General features: G+C 39.3%; 1 protein-coding gene across 1 annotated transcript in view; it reads right to left on the bottom strand.

Moving 5' to 3' along the window:
* Positions 1-1,930: 1,930 nt before the first annotated feature.
* LOC103380052 (nardilysin-like) overlaps positions 1,931-16,798 on the bottom strand; it is a 34,320-nt gene continuing 19,452 nt past the window's right edge. The window contains exons 14-32 of the mRNA XM_008311854.2: positions 15,449-15,507; positions 14,869-14,923; positions 14,674-14,778; positions 13,407-13,530; positions 12,996-13,082; positions 11,129-11,248; positions 10,895-10,946; positions 10,470-10,620; positions 8,148-8,275; positions 7,800-7,962; positions 7,635-7,666; positions 6,699-6,837; positions 6,545-6,592; positions 6,373-6,425; positions 4,993-5,076; positions 4,653-4,743; positions 4,312-4,428; positions 2,216-2,305; positions 1,931-2,146 (exon numbers count right to left, since the gene is read on the bottom strand). Of these exons, the coding sequence (XP_008310076.1) occupies positions 1,931-2,146; positions 2,216-2,305; positions 4,312-4,428; positions 4,653-4,743; positions 4,993-5,076; positions 6,373-6,425; positions 6,545-6,592; positions 6,699-6,837; positions 7,635-7,666; positions 7,800-7,962; positions 8,148-8,275; positions 10,470-10,620; positions 10,895-10,946; positions 11,129-11,248; positions 12,996-13,082; positions 13,407-13,530; positions 14,674-14,778; positions 14,869-14,923; positions 15,449-15,507 (1,914 nt within the window). The remainder of the gene's footprint in view (positions 2,147-2,215; positions 2,306-4,311; positions 4,429-4,652; positions 4,744-4,992; positions 5,077-6,372; positions 6,426-6,544; positions 6,593-6,698; positions 6,838-7,634; positions 7,667-7,799; positions 7,963-8,147; positions 8,276-10,469; positions 10,621-10,894; positions 10,947-11,128; positions 11,249-12,995; positions 13,083-13,406; positions 13,531-14,673; positions 14,779-14,868; positions 14,924-15,448; positions 15,508-16,798) is intronic.

The following is a 16,798-nucleotide window of genomic DNA, read 5'->3' as shown; positions in this document are numbered from 1 at the left end:
CTAAAACTAAACACTGATATTCATCTCTGAGACTGCAACACAACAAGAGGGTGGATAAAAAGGTGGCGCCATGTCTTATCCGCTAGTGTGGAGGCAGCCAAGTCCATGACTTATACTGCATCCCTTATCAGCAGACTGCAAAAAAATATTAAGGTCGCCTTTTAGAAAAGAGATTTAGGATCCACCATGTACATTAAGAACTTAATTTAGCTGAAAAAGTGTAACACTGAAAAGGCTTAAAATGTCTCCATGGATTATTTTAAATAGTTTGGATGAAGGGACATCATCAAAACACAACTGATGTTTGATGTTTTCTATAATTCCTTTGATGTCTAAAGGATTATTCCTTTTTTCTTAAAGTAGCAAAAAATGTACTAGTTTTAAGTTGGAAAGACATTCAATCCTTTGATGTTTGCTACAAGTTCCTCAATGCCTTTTATTATTCTATTGACATATTTGACTAGTTTACCAGGATTAGGATGCGTTCTATTAGGGTCAAAATTGCTGCAAAAATGTAGCCCTGGAATGGATTAAAGAGCTTCACTATATGGAATAACATAGAGCACTTGCTCCTTTAATGTATTCAATTAGTCCTTTGAGGTGTTCTGATGCCTTTGATGTATTCTGAAATACTACAATATTCAAAGCCATTGGGAAGGTAACCGACATAATCTGCCTTTTCACGGAGATTTAGGAAAATCATGCATGTCAATTACTGCCCCTAGTGACAGCATCGAGTCATGTTTTACAGCAGTAACGTTTGTATGATTGTAAATATTAAATAAGGATAAACAACAGCTACAGATGAGACACAAAGCCTGTGGTTTTAATGTGTAGCAGGATTGTTGTCAATTGTCCATGGCAGGAAGTCAGAACAGCAGTGTGTATGAAGCAGACTGCAGTATGAAGTCAAGGCTCCTGGGTGTATTAGTCAATCCTGTCATCCCTGCTCTGCCGTACCGCACTGGGCTCTGCATTCCTTTTTAATTGCATTTAAAACACACACGGCGTCACTAGCCGCAAGGCCACACACACACACGCACAAACGAGCGCACACACAACTCGTCGTCTGCAACAAGCCTGTTATTATTTTTATCCTCGGGGAGAGGGTAGGTATACGGCAGAGTAACAGACAAATTTAAAATACATTAAGCAGCATAAATTAAACGGCTGAGTCATCAGCATACAAACACACACTCTCCACTATTTGTCAAGTATGTGTTTGTGTGGTGTTTGACCCCATTAAAACTGAATGTGCATCATTTAAATTGCTGCTTGGAGTTAAATATTAATCACTAGTTTCTAACAGGACAAAAAGATGACTTTTTGTGACTGATGATTTAGTTTTTAAAGGCTTTTTTTTACAAATTATTTCCATGTCAGTGTTAGCGCTAGGCAAAATGTTAGCTATAAATGTGGCTACTTTTTTTTTAGCAACAGACTCGTTCATTATAGTTTATTTGTTTAGATTTTAGACGAAGATAGATTTTGGCAAAAATCTGGCTGCTTGAATTTTCTGATTGGAGTCGTAAAATTCTTTCATCCTCTGGAGATGCAGTCTCTAAATTTAGTCTCCATCAGTGTTTGAGGTATTTGTGTTGGTCAAATATCAGAAATAACTCAAGATCCTATGCCTCAGAATGTAATGATTATTATATCATGATTTTGAATTAAGTTTGATCCTTTCACTTAGAACTCACGGATTCACAGTAATTCAGAGAAAAAGTCCAAACGCAAAGAGAAAAAACTGTAGATGTTCACTAAGTTAAAAACTATCTGTTCACTCCACTCCTAGACTTTCTGCTTCTTCAGACATTACAGGTAAAATCAACACCTTCAGCTGGCCTCCAGATGACCAGAGGAGCAGGAGATGTTTCACCTCTACTTTATGAAATGTCTGAATCTGAGGCGGCGTCTCTTTAACTATAGATCAGGTAGGAGTTTGAATCCTCAGCTGTCCGTCTGAGTTCATTCCCATGTCAGTGCCGGCAGGGGCGTCGGCCATTTTGGGTGAGGCAGGAAGAACCGTGAGCTTGGACACCTCCCCGTAGCTGGAGCCACTCAAATCCTCCTCACTGCTTCCCTTTCCTTCCCGTTTCCTGCTCTCACCGTTCTCCTTGTTTTCTTCTGCCCCAAATCCCACCACCTTCAGGAGACAGTGATCAATTAGAGGGAAGCTAAAAATGAACATTAAATAAGGTTCAAAAACACTCACGTGTACGCTGAGTTTGCGGCAGCTTTCTGTTCTGTGTTCCTGGAACCAGCAGAGCAGTTCATCTTTGGTCATCTGCTTCAGAGCGTTCACCTGAACACAGAAACAGAACTTTGATTTGGCTGAGTATTTAAAAGTTAACTACTGCGCCTTCTGTAATACATGAGATTTCTTTCAATTAATGTAGGACCGTTTATTTATTCTGCATTAAATGTAGGTCACAATAAATGTTTTACAAAACTTTCTTAATTTTAGGTCAGAAAACTCAATGAAAAGCGAGAAAACAAATCGTTGTCCTAGAAATATTTCTAAGTGAATGAAACAAAAATTATTGAAGTCGTAAAATATTAAAAAAAAAAAACAAATCACAATGAGAAACAATTAACCCAAAACTGTTGAAATGTTTGAAAAAAAAAAAAAGGCAAATGGCCTGAAGTCAGCTTAAATACAACTAAACTAGAAACAGTAAAACACCAGTGTGTAGTGGGTGTAGAATATAAAAAAAATACAAGGGGAAAAGCAAATACAGTTACGTTAGCTCAAGGACAGATATAGAAGTTACTGTTCAAAAGAATTTAAATACTACATTCATTATCATTCATCTAGTTTAAAAACTATTGGACATGACTCGCAGGTGAGGGCAACATTTGGACCAAGGCTGCAGTCACATGTTGACCAGGTGGTTGGAGATGACAAACCACAGCATTATCTGTTACCTTTAAAGCCTTGTTTAGTTGTTCTTGTTTTAAAACAGCTCTCTTAATGTAGCCATCAGTGAACCACTTCATTAATCAAACCCTACACAAACTGCCAGGAAAAAGCCAGTCATCTCCCCCTGGAGTTGGTACGGGGTCTGAGCCAACAGTAAGAGAAGAGGGAGGGAGGACACTGGACCTAGAATCAGAAAACGTGATTCCCCCACGGAATAAAAATCCTTTGAGTCATGTGCCAGACTGGGTAACACTTCACAGAGATGATACGTCAGGGTCTCACGTCTGCCAGTCTGTTTTCATGTCCTTATTGCTCTCAAAGCGCCGAGCCACCTGATGGCAGTGAAAACAGTTAAGTGATTTGGCAGTGGAAGTTGTTGGCGTCAGCTGCTGTCAAGAAACTGGTGTCGAAGCGGGAACTACACTCGGAGATACAGTAGAGTGTGAATCGTACAGTATCACAGTACGTCTACAGTTAAATACACATTTATGACAAATGGGTTTTGTGTTCATAAAATGGACTAGTTAACTGTTAACATGTAACTTTCTTTAGTTTGAGGATTAATATCAAAGCAACCTGACACCGTCTCTGCCAACCGCGCTCTGCTATAAATGCTTTTTGTATTGTCTGGCTCGTGTGTTTAGTGCAAAAGTAAACATTTATTTTTCATAATAACTGTTTATTTAACCAGTATAAAAAACTTGTGACCTATTTAGCTTCATAAGACGGGCAATTACTTATTTAGTCCTCCAGCTGGCAGGCTTCAAATGCTGCTAATGGAGATGGCTAACATGTATTTACACCCATTCATTCATTCATATTTAATTATAGTTTGTCTCGTCTTTGCATGTTGTGTTGAGGACAGTTTAAAAGTTCTTTTTTCTTTATGAACCCCCCCTCCCCACAATCGTTACTTTTTTCTTTTGTTCAGACAGGACAGCAGTTTTGTAGGACTCACAGTTTGACATCAAGTTCAGTGACGTTTGAAGCAAAAGCTGTAAATGTGTAACAATGAGGAGCCGGGACAATAGTCTCGTCTACAAAAGAAGGGCCCTGGAGAAAACTTGGAGACTTTTGCTCTCCCACTTACCTTCAACTGCTGCAACACTACAAACTTTCCACTTTTGTCCTTATTCATCAGCTCCTCAAGGGAACATTCCACTTTCTTGAAATACCAGTGCACTTTCTCATCTCTCCTTTATCACCCTAACCTGCTGCTTCAAATAACCATGTGGATTTATAACAGGAAACCTGTTTCTTAAGAAATTGTGGTGAATCTGTGACACTAACTTTTTTTATTAGTGAAAATTTTACATTTATCCCACTTTCATTACAATTCAGAAATCGGTGTGTGTGTGTGTGTGTCTGTGTGTGTGTGTGTTCCTCACCTCTCTGTTGAGTCTGTCAAACACATACTGTTGTGTTACCACTTCGTTCCAGTTTCTATCCACCTCCTCACAGAGGTGCGTGTCCTCACATTCCTTCAGCTTTATTAAAGCAGTTACCTGTACAAAACACACACACATTTTTCTTAACATGCTTCAGACTCTACTTCATTACTCTTTTAGGGTGATGGTTCAGGTGACGTTTTATTATAGCTATTACACCAATGAAACAACAAAACATCTCATCTAATAATTTGTTAAAATAATATTTATCATTTGCTGCTGCCTCTGTGTATCTAATATATACACAACAGTCACATACAGGACACACACCACACACAGACCTGAGTATTAAAGGCCTCTTCAGTCAGAGCGTTCAGGTTTTCTCCAAATGAAGCCAAAAACTCTTCAATCTTTAGCTCCACCAGCTCAGTGCTTAGAAGTAAAAAAAAAAAAAACAGAGGAAGGAGACATATTATTGGCTGCAGGCTGTATTTGATTCCTTTAGCCATTCATCAGTTCCACTCTCTTCTCTCCTTCCACGCTCACACTGGATAAATCGCAGCTCGGATTTGGGTGAACAACAGTAAGATAGATTGTACTGTGGTTACTGGGAACACGCTTGAGATAAAGTGTATCTGGCTGTGGGGGAAATAAAAGGTTAGGATTGTGATGTGGACTCACTTGAACTTGGTGGCCTGTGTTTCCACAGTGACAGAGAAACCCAGGACACCTGAGGTGTTTCTGCAGGTGGGGTAAACGTGGTACCTGCAGCAGGAGAGAAGAAAAAATAAAAGAGTTTAAGAGGAAGACAAGCAGATAATAAATTGAGACACCTGTGCAGACAGACAGATTTTGAAGGGCTTTTAATGAGGTGTATGAATAACCAGTGACACATACCAGGCAGTAATGATCATCATTTACATAATAATTAAATCATTATATGACAATACTTAAACAAGAACTGCTATTTTAAAGGCTTAACACAGCTAAATTCTGCTTCTAATGTTAGTTTGTAGAAGACAGATTAATGTCAAAGGTCAAACACCATTACACAATTCAACACAGCCCATGGTATTTACAGTGCATTAGCCTAAAGGGGGCATACTAGGCTACTTTTTTAAAATTCATATGGTTGCTTGACATCTACATAATAACAAAGCTGCTGCTCATTTAGTTCTGTGCTAAAAGAGCAGCTGTGCTCTGTTTCTGGGTCATACATGACAGCGGTCCGGCTGTCGTGTGTGAGAAAACGGCAGGTAGTAGTGGTTGAATGGGTGGAGCTACACAGCGAGTGGGCAGGTTTTTTTTTTTAATAAAAAATCGGAATAGCATATTTGAAGCTGAACAAACATCATAAAATAAATCTCAAAAATCGGAACAGCATATTTGAAGACATATTCAGCTGAACAAACATCATAAAATAAATCTGGCAGAAACACCAACGTATGTAAAACCCTGACAAAGTCAATTTATATATGATATAATATAAACCCTTTGAGTCAACTATCAGGAAAAGTTTTCAAAGCAGGCTGTCGTTGTGTTCAAGGTTTTTTAAGGACGCTGCTGCACCATGGGAATGATGAAGATGGTGAGGAACAAACTTTACTCATGTTTCTTTAAAACAGGAGGTTGTTAGCAGTGTCAAATGTCGGGCCAAATTATTTCTTTGCATATTTGTTCCAGACAAGCAAACTCAACTATCTGCAGAAAATATGAACCGGGGAGGAGGAAAATGGCAGCATTTGGTCTGAACTGAGTCAAAATTATTTATCCTGCATCTTAAATGTTGCCTTCAGCCTTTTTCTTCGTAAAAAAACCCCCTCTGTAATCCCAGGCTGTCTGAGAGTTAAACAGGGAGAACTTTAAGCACACTTCCCATTAGGTTACAACATATTTCATCAGTACGACTCAGCTTCTCTGAACCATAACCTATATTTCCACAGTATTAATTACATATTTGCCCTTTAATGTTGAGTTATGCTGCAGAGCGACAGGAATTGTGGCCCAAAAAGCTGCCTCAGTGCTGCTGCTAATGAATGGAACAGAACTAGAGAAACTCACCCAAGTGTTTCTTTGGTTCGGAGGAAGTCGAAGCAGGGTTCTTCCATGTGCATCTGAAACAACGGCAGCAGGAGCAAAAGTTCAGTCAGTGTTGGAGAGAATGACCTGAAGGACTGACAGAAGAAATGAAGCCCAAACTTTGGAGACGGGAGAGAAACACTCGAGTACTCACCACTAACAGCTCCATCAGCGTGTGTTCCCTCAAGGACTTGGGACCAGACTAGATGAAATAACGTGCAACGTGAGAGAAATACTGAGCCTCAAACACAACAGATGTGTTTAAGTCCAAATGAACAGGACGATAGCCTACGTCCAGCAGCGTGTACCTGGTAGTAAACTGTGACCTCAGAGTTGGCGTCTCGTTTGTTGAGTGACTGGACTTTGCAGATGTGATGCTTCAAAGGAAGCTCCACCACTTGGAACATCACTGGCACTTCCTCTTGCAATTTTGAAAACTGCAGCTTACTGCCAAAAAAAAAAAAAGTTAGATGAAAGATGAATGGGTTTGGAAATAACCCTAGAAGAAAATTTTATTTACATAATCGTTTCACTCAGAGTCTGAACTGGAAGATTAAAGTTAGGCTCTGACTTGTGGCACAAATCCTAAATTAATTAAAATAAAATGAATTAAAGTTATCCCTTAATTGATATTTAATAACAATAAATGAGGATACTTGTCAGATGACATTCAGATTTATCAAAACTACAACATTTACTTTAGTAAAACTACATATAAAAAGGTATAGAAGATTCAATTAATCAAGATTTTTAAATGTCAGATGTCACATTAACATATCTAATAGAAATAAGATAAAATAAGCTAGATTAATAAATCTAATTAAAAATAAATAGATAAAACGTCTAACTTTACATTCACTCTGTGACAGCTGACTTTACAGTCGATACTTTGTCATCATTATTAGATTAAAACAGTTAAATCTCTGACTGAGGCCCAGGTCATATTCTGACATTTCTCCACTTCTAGAATACTAGTAAAAAATTCTAAATTATAAAACTAAAGTCCAACTTTCAGCACAACATCTTTAACTTGATATATTATCTTTGAATTTAAAGAGAAAACTACGAGGGAAAGACAAAACCCTGTAAGGACGCAATGAGGCCAGGGAGAAAAAGAAAAGTGGTGAGAAAGTTTTAAAGAAGGTGAAAGGATAATAGAAATTGAAACCAGTGCTAATTACTGTGCACGGTGTGTGTGATTGTGTCCTTATTAGAGAGTTCACTCAGGGTTAGAGCTCACTTACTCTGTGACATACTGCAGGAACTGCAGCGACTCCTGTGGAGGAAATACAATAAAGTGATAATGAACAGTCAGAGATAGGAGAGAAACTAGAGTACTCACAATCAAATCATCCAATGCTATCGCTAATCAATCTGTTTGTCTGTGTTCTCCACTGTGGTCCACTCACAGAGCTGCTGACGTTTCCCTGCACCAGCCCTTCTGCGAACAACTCCTTCCTGAAGCTGCGGCTGAACTCCATCAGCTCCTGGATGGTGAGACCGGCCGTCAGAGCCTGGTACTTCTCCACCATGGACCAGCGAGAATGCTCCAGGATCAGCAAACGGACGTCCCTGAGTCAGAGGAGGTGGAGCAAAGTGAAGGCAGAAAGAGGTCAGTCAGAGGAGATCTCTCCCTCTCTCTCCAAAGATTGTCACATTTCACCACTAGAAGGCAATGTAGCTCTGGTGATGAAATCAGGAAGATGAGACGGAAATGTCAGAGGGAAGGAAAAGACGGAGGGAAACGGACAACTCACTTGCCGAGTTTGTCAGGTTTGATGAGGATGTTGAAGTAGGTTTTTTTCAGCAGCTCTGAGAACATGCTGAAGACGTTGGTGGAGGTGCAGAAATCAGCCAGGTGGTCGATGATCAGGTGGAAGAGAAGCTACGTGAAGAGAAGAACGAGACCATGTGAAGTTGAGTGTTATATTCAGCTGTTATATTAAAACCTGACTATTGTAAACCTCATGTTAATCAGATTGAAAAAACAAAACAGAAAAAAAAAACTACTGTTCCTGTGACATGACATCAACAGCACTGTGATGGGATTTCCCCAGATAAACAGCAAGATTGGTTTCCACTTTAGAACAAAAACACGACAAGCAGTTAATTGTAACAGTTGTTACTTCAAACTAAACTCATTCAAGGAGCAGATATGCGTCTCAAATTACAAATAAATGACAATAATAAATAACAACAATAAGACTATAATCATGGATTTATTATAATTGATTATTATTCGTAGTAGTCAGCATCAGCAGATGTATTTTCTCTTTATATTATCCAAAGTAAGAATATCATGGTAATGAATAAAATGACTAAATTACTTTTAAAGGTTTTTTTTTCCAACATCAGAATTCCTCCAACAGTTTTGGTCTGGACCTTCAGGTCACATACGAGGCTCTGGATCCAAAGGATTATCATTACTGTGAATTTTTTAATAAGGCCACTGGCCTTGTTCTTGATGGGCACTTGCCGTTTCTGCCCTGACGCTACACTCTCCTTTGTCTTTCCACCATTTGTAAAGGTGCAGTCTGACATTTAAGAGACAGAGATAGAGAGGAGACAGAGAAACAGAGAGAGATAGAGGGGGAGAGAGAGAGAGAGAGAGAGGTGAGAGTGAGAGAAACTGACTGACAGACAGAGAGATAGACTTGGAGGCTACGATTCTGTTTTCAACCCTCACTTCTCTGCTGAAGTCAGTCTCTTCTTGGGAATAGCTCAAAGCTGCCATATAACCATACTCATGATATACTTGACGAAAGTCTATTATTCTTAAAAATAAAAACCTGGCACTGCCACAGTTTTGTTTGTTATAAACTGAGAAAAGAAAACTGCTGGGCGTCAGTGATGGCACTATTACCAAAACGACACCGACTTCAGCAGTGACAGATGATACATTTAGCTCTTACACATTATGAGGTGTTGAACGTTCAGGCTATAATAACCTGAGGCCTTGTTTATTGATAAACCTATCAACGTCCAGCAGGAACGAGACACTTCATTGTGTGTATTATTCAGGGTACTGTAACAGTAAGAACGTGACTGTGTGTCTGCCATATTTCTGAAGCGGTGGGTCAACACTGCTGCAGAACATGGTGGAAACCCTGGAATATCAAAGACACCATTAGAGACTGATTCACCTTGGACAGATTTCATTATTCACCAGGTGAAAGCATGGTGTGTGTGTGTGTGTATATATATATATATATATATATACACACACCATATATACTTTTGAATTTCTAGCTCTATCACAGATCCACTGGTGAGGCCACAGTGCTGGATACAGCTGCAGGCTCCATATCCTACATCACAGCAGTTTCAGATGCTGTCATTCCAGGCGAACCAAGCTCAGCACCAATCTGTTCTCATCGGTGTGGAGAACGGCGTGCCACTGGCACACCCACCAATTCTGAAATTCTCTAAAGACCACTAGTCAGGCTGCATCATGCTGGTCTGTCAGGAAAGGTCTAATTAGAGGACGTCAGACCGCCATGGATGTAAAGTCATGCTCATGGTATCTGTTTCTGACACGTTTTGGTGAGAAACATCCAAACCAGCATCCAGCTAGAGGTCGTTTTCATCTTTCTGTTTTCTCCTCTGCATAAAAGATGCTGAATGCCCACGTTCCTGCTCCCCGGCACTGTCGCCCTTTGTCCTCGTATCGCTCGTATGCACTCGAGGCACAGCCAACCTTCTTAGAACCACACGTGTGGTTATGCCACACCAAGCAGAGCGTGCAGAAGGTCACGCTGCCCCTTTCTGACAGAGACATGAAATGTAACAGTGAAGGGTAATTCAGACACAAGACAAAGCCATTGTCTGTTGCCACCATGTTCTGAACCACTTTCATTAGCATCACAATCACTTGTGCTCCATAAAAAGAAAGAATAATATCCATGCAGTCTAATTACTTGGTGTGAGACAGTAATGATTAAGCGTCCCCTTAATTATGTGAGCAGTGCAGTATATTTATTTCATGGTCGACATGTAGGACCTACATTGCATAACTAATCAGATGTGGGGAAAAAATGTGTTTTTTTAAATATCTGTTTGTGAAAATGGTTTTCACTCACGCTCAGTTTATGGTTGAATCCTTTGACCTTGATGACCAGGCCGTGTTCACCGGCCACCAGTTTGTAGTCCAGCTGGGCCACTTCAGCCTCGTAGGCCGGCTCTGCCAGGTTGTGTCCAAGGATGTTGACCAGTAGGTCGAACAGGACTACACTGAAACAGGTGGAAGGATGGGGGTAAGGTCAAAGAGTAAGAGCAGAGAGAAATAGTAGAGTGGAAAAATCAGAGAAAAAGCAAATAAGGAGTGGGTGAAAACAGAGAAAGTTAAAGATGAAAATAGAGGTTAAAATCAAGGGGATTATATTCAGAGCACCAGGAAGGAAAGAACAAAGGAAAGTGATAATAAGGTGTGGGAAAAAATTAATGAGTGTTAAAATAAAAACAACAAATATAATTTTCTCAAGACTGTGTCTGAGCCTGCTCTTACTTCTTGGCAGATTGTTGGATTACTGGGGAGATTAAGTGGAATCTGATGTAGGCTGCAGCAGGAGAGAAGGACAGACATGTGTCAACAACTCACTATTAATGTTAAATGTCCCCACTCAAACATTCAGCAGGGAAAGGAATACAGGTACACACAAACACACAGACTGATACAAATACAGACACACACTGACAAATAGGCGCACACACACATACTGACACACACTCTGTGTCCAACCTTTTGGAGTTTTGAATTTGGTGTCCTTCTTGTACCACAGGTAGCCCCTGTCGCTGCTGGCTAACTGGACCGGGTACTCGCTGTCTGGGATGTCAGAGGGCTTCAGGGTAAAGTCGGTGGCTAGAAGTAACAGGCACAAGAAAAAAAATGCACATACACAATAAGCCAGCAGTCTCACACTTGGTGCAATCTCATAAATAATTTGTAAGCTTTCACCAGTTCAATATATTCCAGTTTGGGGATAAATATGCAGCAAATCAATGCAGAGAGAGATGTCAACCACCCTTATGGATGAATGATTCAGGAACCCCTGGGCCGATGAGTGAAGATGCATCAGCTTAAAACACATCAGGATTTACCAGGTAGTGCCGTGGCCCTGAGTGATGTTCAAACGGATCATAATGCAAAAATAAGTTCGGTCTAAATTACACCAGACTGCCATTGTTTCAAAACATTTGATATTTAACGGGTTTTCACTTAAATTATTAAATCAGTCAATGCATTCTGTGAAGGTCTTTTTTAAAGTAAAAACTACTGTTAAATAAATAAAAAACAAATGTACTGAGCCCTAAGGTTACAAAATCCTCCGTCTGTTTATAATTTACAATTTGTGATTTAGCCTCTCAGCTTTGAGGCTGAGGCAACACCAAACCAAACTGTCTGGGAGAATTCATTTTGCTCATAGTAAAGACAGTGATGCCTTTAATGTCCCGAGAAAAAAGTTGGAAAGCATTTACTTTAGCATTTGCTTTATTTTAACCAAATTTAACCAAATACTGTAATAGTGTTGGTTAATCTTCAGCAATCACCCATGGGCTAACGTTTAATACACTTATTCCTCATTTTTGACTAAATTATAGCTAACTCTATACACTTTTTAAATGCGTTTATTTTCACCCCAGTCAGATGAGTTTAAAACACCAACAATGTATGTTTTTTAAAATGAAGTACACTTTTTAAATGCGTTTTATTTTGACCCCAGTCAGATGAGTTTAAAACACATACCAACAATGTATGTTTTTTAAAATGATTTATAATAACATACTGCTGAAAAGTTTTGCTAAATCACTGGGAGATAAGAGATTACAACAGCAGTCAACATTTCTCTTTGGGAAATTGATTTTAAATGTCTCCTTGTTAATTCTGTAGGTTATATAAGGTGACAGAAACAAAAGGCTTTAAATAAAGATATGTTTTTCTCACTGAGCAAAAACACATTTTGCTGTACAGGCTTAGACCAACACAGACTAAATTTCCTGTCCCATGAGCCTCGGCCTATCGTAAATATTTCTTGTTACATCTGACGTTAATCTATGGCGTAAGACAAAATCCCTTCTCCTCTGTCAAACTGCCGGCCCAGATGATGAAACACTGTAACATTAAAAAGAAATAAGAAACTGCAAGAAAATGCAAACACGACAGAGGCAATTTGTCAAAAAACAGTAACTAATTGGGGCTGTAATTATTTCTGGGGTGCCGTGTGAAGTGAACGAGGTTAAAATCACTAAAAAGGCAACAGTGAAACTACACAGTCACTTTAAAGAAAAAGCACAGCATGGGCTTCAAAGTTAAATCCACAATTCTGAACTTTTTATTTTGGTTTATGGAAACATTGAAAAAACCTGACCCACAGCTGCTGTTTATTCAGATACTGTCAAATACCTGACTATATATTAAATTTCACTTTTCTAGTTGAGTATCTGCTCCAACTATGTTCCCAGCTTCAGGGTCTTTCGCAGGCTCACTGGGACTAATTTAGTGAAAACTTGAAACCCAATAAGTCACTTTTTAACATAATGTTGTGTTGTGACCATCTTGTTTTCTCGACTGGACCAACTCTGCCACACAAAATTAAGATTTCTCTCACCGATGAACTTGTTCTCTGCGGGCAGGTGGAGGTCATTGTTCAGCTCCAGGTGGTTGGTCCACTTCTCCATCCACTCCTGACTTATGTCTGAGGACGTAAAAATGTGTTTGAGTGAAAAGCTGAACAGAAATCTGCAAGTGAGATGCGGTCTGGAGTTGAAAGACCTTCAGACAGCGTGTGTGTTTTAGGATTTCCTTCCACATATTAACAGGACTCTAATACTAAAGTTGACATCTGGAAGAGAACACGATGCTGACAATTTGGTCCCTGGTCGACATCAGGCTGGATATCAACACATGCATATATATATATAGCTATAAATATGCACTGAGGGATTCAGCAAATGCAGTGACAGTCATCAGGTAAACAACACACACACACACACACACACAGAAACAGAGATGAACACACCCTCCACACTGTACTGGGTGCCAAACCACTTCTCCCTGAGGGGACACTGGCCCTCATGTTCTGGTGACAGCAGCATCAGGTTGGCTCTCTCAGGGGTGAGGAGTGACACAGCTGCACTGATGATCTACGCAGGAAACAAAAAAGACACTCCACTCACCAAACAGGAGACTAATTGTCTTATTTTCACTGGCTTCTAAGTTTAGAAGTTTTTCTTTCCTTTTTTTTTTCTAGGTCACATGCAACTAAATTTTAACACGTTCCACAGCTTGCAGCTGTCATATTGACTCAATTTGGGGGGAAGTTTAAGCATTTTGTCAAGCAAACTTTTAGTTGTGTTCTGCCACTTTTTGGTTGGAAGCTAGCTCACAGATATTTCTGCCAACTCCTAAGTTTTTTCTGAACTTTTTGCAATGTAATGTATTTAGCCTCCTTAGACTTTGTTGGCTAATTTCGGCTATCTTTAAAACATTTATGCACAATTAATTAGCCTTTACTTTGGAAACCTCCAGCTTGTTGCCCAATTATAAGCTATCCAATTTATATTTTTGGCTAATTTTTAGATTGTTTATGCCCAATGAGCCATCTTTTAGAAAATATTGCCTAATTGATTGCTCATATCTAATTCGCAAGCTCTTCAGCTAACTTTTTTTTTGGTAACGTTGAGCAATGTTTGGAAAAATCTGGCTAATTCCTATGTAATTGGTCAATAGCTATTCCTGCTATAATTCAAAGTTTCAGGTAACTTTTGGCTTTAAAGAGTTCTCTTTAACCGTTGTACAATTTGTCTATTTTTTTCTGGGTTACCCATTGGTTGCCTGATAAAAAATAAACTTTTTTCACTTGGCAAGTTTAAGGTATTCTTGACTATCTTTGTAATAGTTTGGATCTAAATTTGTCTCATACTTTTTATTTATTTTCTGGCAATTTCAAGTATTACAGGTTGGCCCGAGCATCTCCAAGCTGAAGAACATTTCTAAATTATATACTTTTTGATTGAAAGTAGTTCAGAATGAGCAGCTCTAACTTATTTCTCTGCATTTATAAAAAGAAAACACATCAAAACTTTGGGGCCGAAGACTTTAAAAAGGAAAAAATATATAGTTACAATTTAACAATTGTTTTGGATTTCCAGTATCTCTACAAACCATAAAACCTATTTTCCTTTATATAATAAATTATTCATTCTTTGCAGCAGTCAAACTTTAGAAATGACAAAGTCTTTCTGAGCTGCATGTCAAACAGTAAAGAAAAGGACAAAACTACTCACTTCTGGTTTATACTGAAACAGCAGCTGATCTCCTGTCAGGAAGTCTTCTTTAGGAAACAGCTGCATGTTCTCACAAATGTCCTCCACATAGTCTATGGGATCGATCTGACAAAACAGAGATCTGTCTCAGTGGTCAAGGCTCAATATGAGCTAATCTGACGCTGCAGCAGCAAAATGGCGCTTGAGCTTTGGTACCTGCTCCTGATAGTGAAACTCATTTGCTTCAATCTTCTGGATCTCTTCATATATTCTGCGAGCAAGAACAAACAGATAAGAGGAAGGAGCTTATCGTTATTATCCCGGGGAAAATTTAAAATGACACAGAATTGAGTCTCACACAGATGGAGAAACACCACAGACCCTAAAATGACAGAGGGCATCGATATCTAAGGCAACGTCCCTATCAAATTACAACCCACTATATGCATCACGGTGCAGTTGTTGCTTTTACCAGCTTCAACCTGCTGGTAAAAAAAACATTTTGTAATCCTAATAATTTTTGTTTTTGTATTGTGTTTTAATCAACAAAAATCCACAACAGACAGTTGTGATCATATGGTTGTAGATCAATTCATTTGCTTTTACTGCAAACACTCTGTCCCTACAACAAAGAATGAAGGTTTGTAAGGCATCAATATGAACACAGGTGACGTTGCTTCTCAGTCATCAGTCAACAAAAGGTTTAAGCTCAGATTTTGTTTACGTCACCTTTGTCTACACTCTACTGTGTTGGTTTGAATGACTGTGTGTGTCAGTGGGAAGAGGCAGACGGCACCTTTGCTGTGGTCCTAGAGTCTGCAGCAACTTCAGGTACTGGAACACCAGGTGAGTCACCTGGAAAAGACCAGAGTCAGGAATAAGTCTTGATCAGAGGAAGTGAACAAGAAGGAATAGGAATTAATAAGAACTGAACAATTCCCATTCCACCGTCGATATCACTTATCGATTTGACTCCTTCTTGATGATTCTCACTATAGTGCTAATTTAGTGTAACCAACATGTTGAACCAATATGTAGAGTCCACTTGACCTGACTGAGCTTTTGATTTAAATAATGAGACGATGTCTGGTTCTTGTTTAACAGTGGGAGTGTAACTAAATTATCCAGGCACTTTGAAAGCACCATGCTGTGCAATCCATTTGCAGAGTCTCTCTATCTTTTCATTAGTGAAGACGACTCTGTGCTCTTCACCCTGGACCTGATGCATCAATTGTAAATTAAGGAGCATTCCTGTGATGTTGTTTCACAGATACGTCATCACAGAAATGCATCCGTAGAATGGATTAGTGGAACTGTTAAGCAAGCAGAATAACAATTGCAGGGAATCAGACCACTGGGAGTTGGTTCTTGAATCCTAAGCCTATGAAAAATGGAGAAAAATGGACGGAAAGTCAATTAGAAGCTGTACAGAAGAAGCAGTGTGGTTTGAGAGGAGCAGGAAAAAAAGGAGAAAATGGTGAGGAAGGGAAAGATAACAGAAAGAAATCAGAGACAAATGAGAGATGACTATAGAAGGAAACAAGGAGAGGAAGACGATGAGATGACCGATGAGGAAAGGGCAGACAAAAGGGGAAGGAAGGAGAGAAGAAATAGGAGAAGGAAGAGGAGTAGGATGAGGAGAAATCCAATAATAAAAAATAAAAATAACAAAACAGGTGGAGTAGCAGTGAAAGGGGGAAACTGAAGAAGCATGAGATGAAAAGAGGAAAAAAGTGAATAGAAATAAAAATGCAGAAAGGGGGAAGTCAGGAGAAGGAGTAGAAAGAGAGGAGAGGAAGTAGAGAGGAATAGATGAAGAGAGATGAGGGAAAAAAGGGGGATGAAGGAGACAGGAAGAAGACACTGGTGTTACAGGAGCAGGTAGAACATTTAAAGAGAGAAGAAGAGAAGAATGGAACAAGGACAAGAAAAAGGAGAACCAGTCAATCAAAAAAGAAAGTTGAGGAAAAGGAGAAGAGGAAGATGAAAAAGATGGATTAAAAGTACAGAGAAGATAATGAATGAGGATGTATAAAATTGACGAGACAATAAATGAGATAGGACAGGGACGAGACAAAGGAGAAACAGAAAGAGGAGGAGGACATTTACTGTAAAGAAGAAGAGGATGAGGAGGAGGAAGGGGAAG

Source organism: Cynoglossus semilaevis, chromosome 1 (genome assembly GCF_000523025.1).
Source record: "Cynoglossus semilaevis isolate Cse_v1.0 chromosome 1, Cse_v1.0, whole genome shotgun sequence".
Lineage (NCBI taxonomy): Eukaryota > Metazoa > Chordata > Actinopteri > Pleuronectiformes > Cynoglossidae > Cynoglossus > Cynoglossus semilaevis.
Note: the sequence above shows the minus strand (reverse complement) of the source record. Positions and strands in the feature narration are given on the sequence as shown.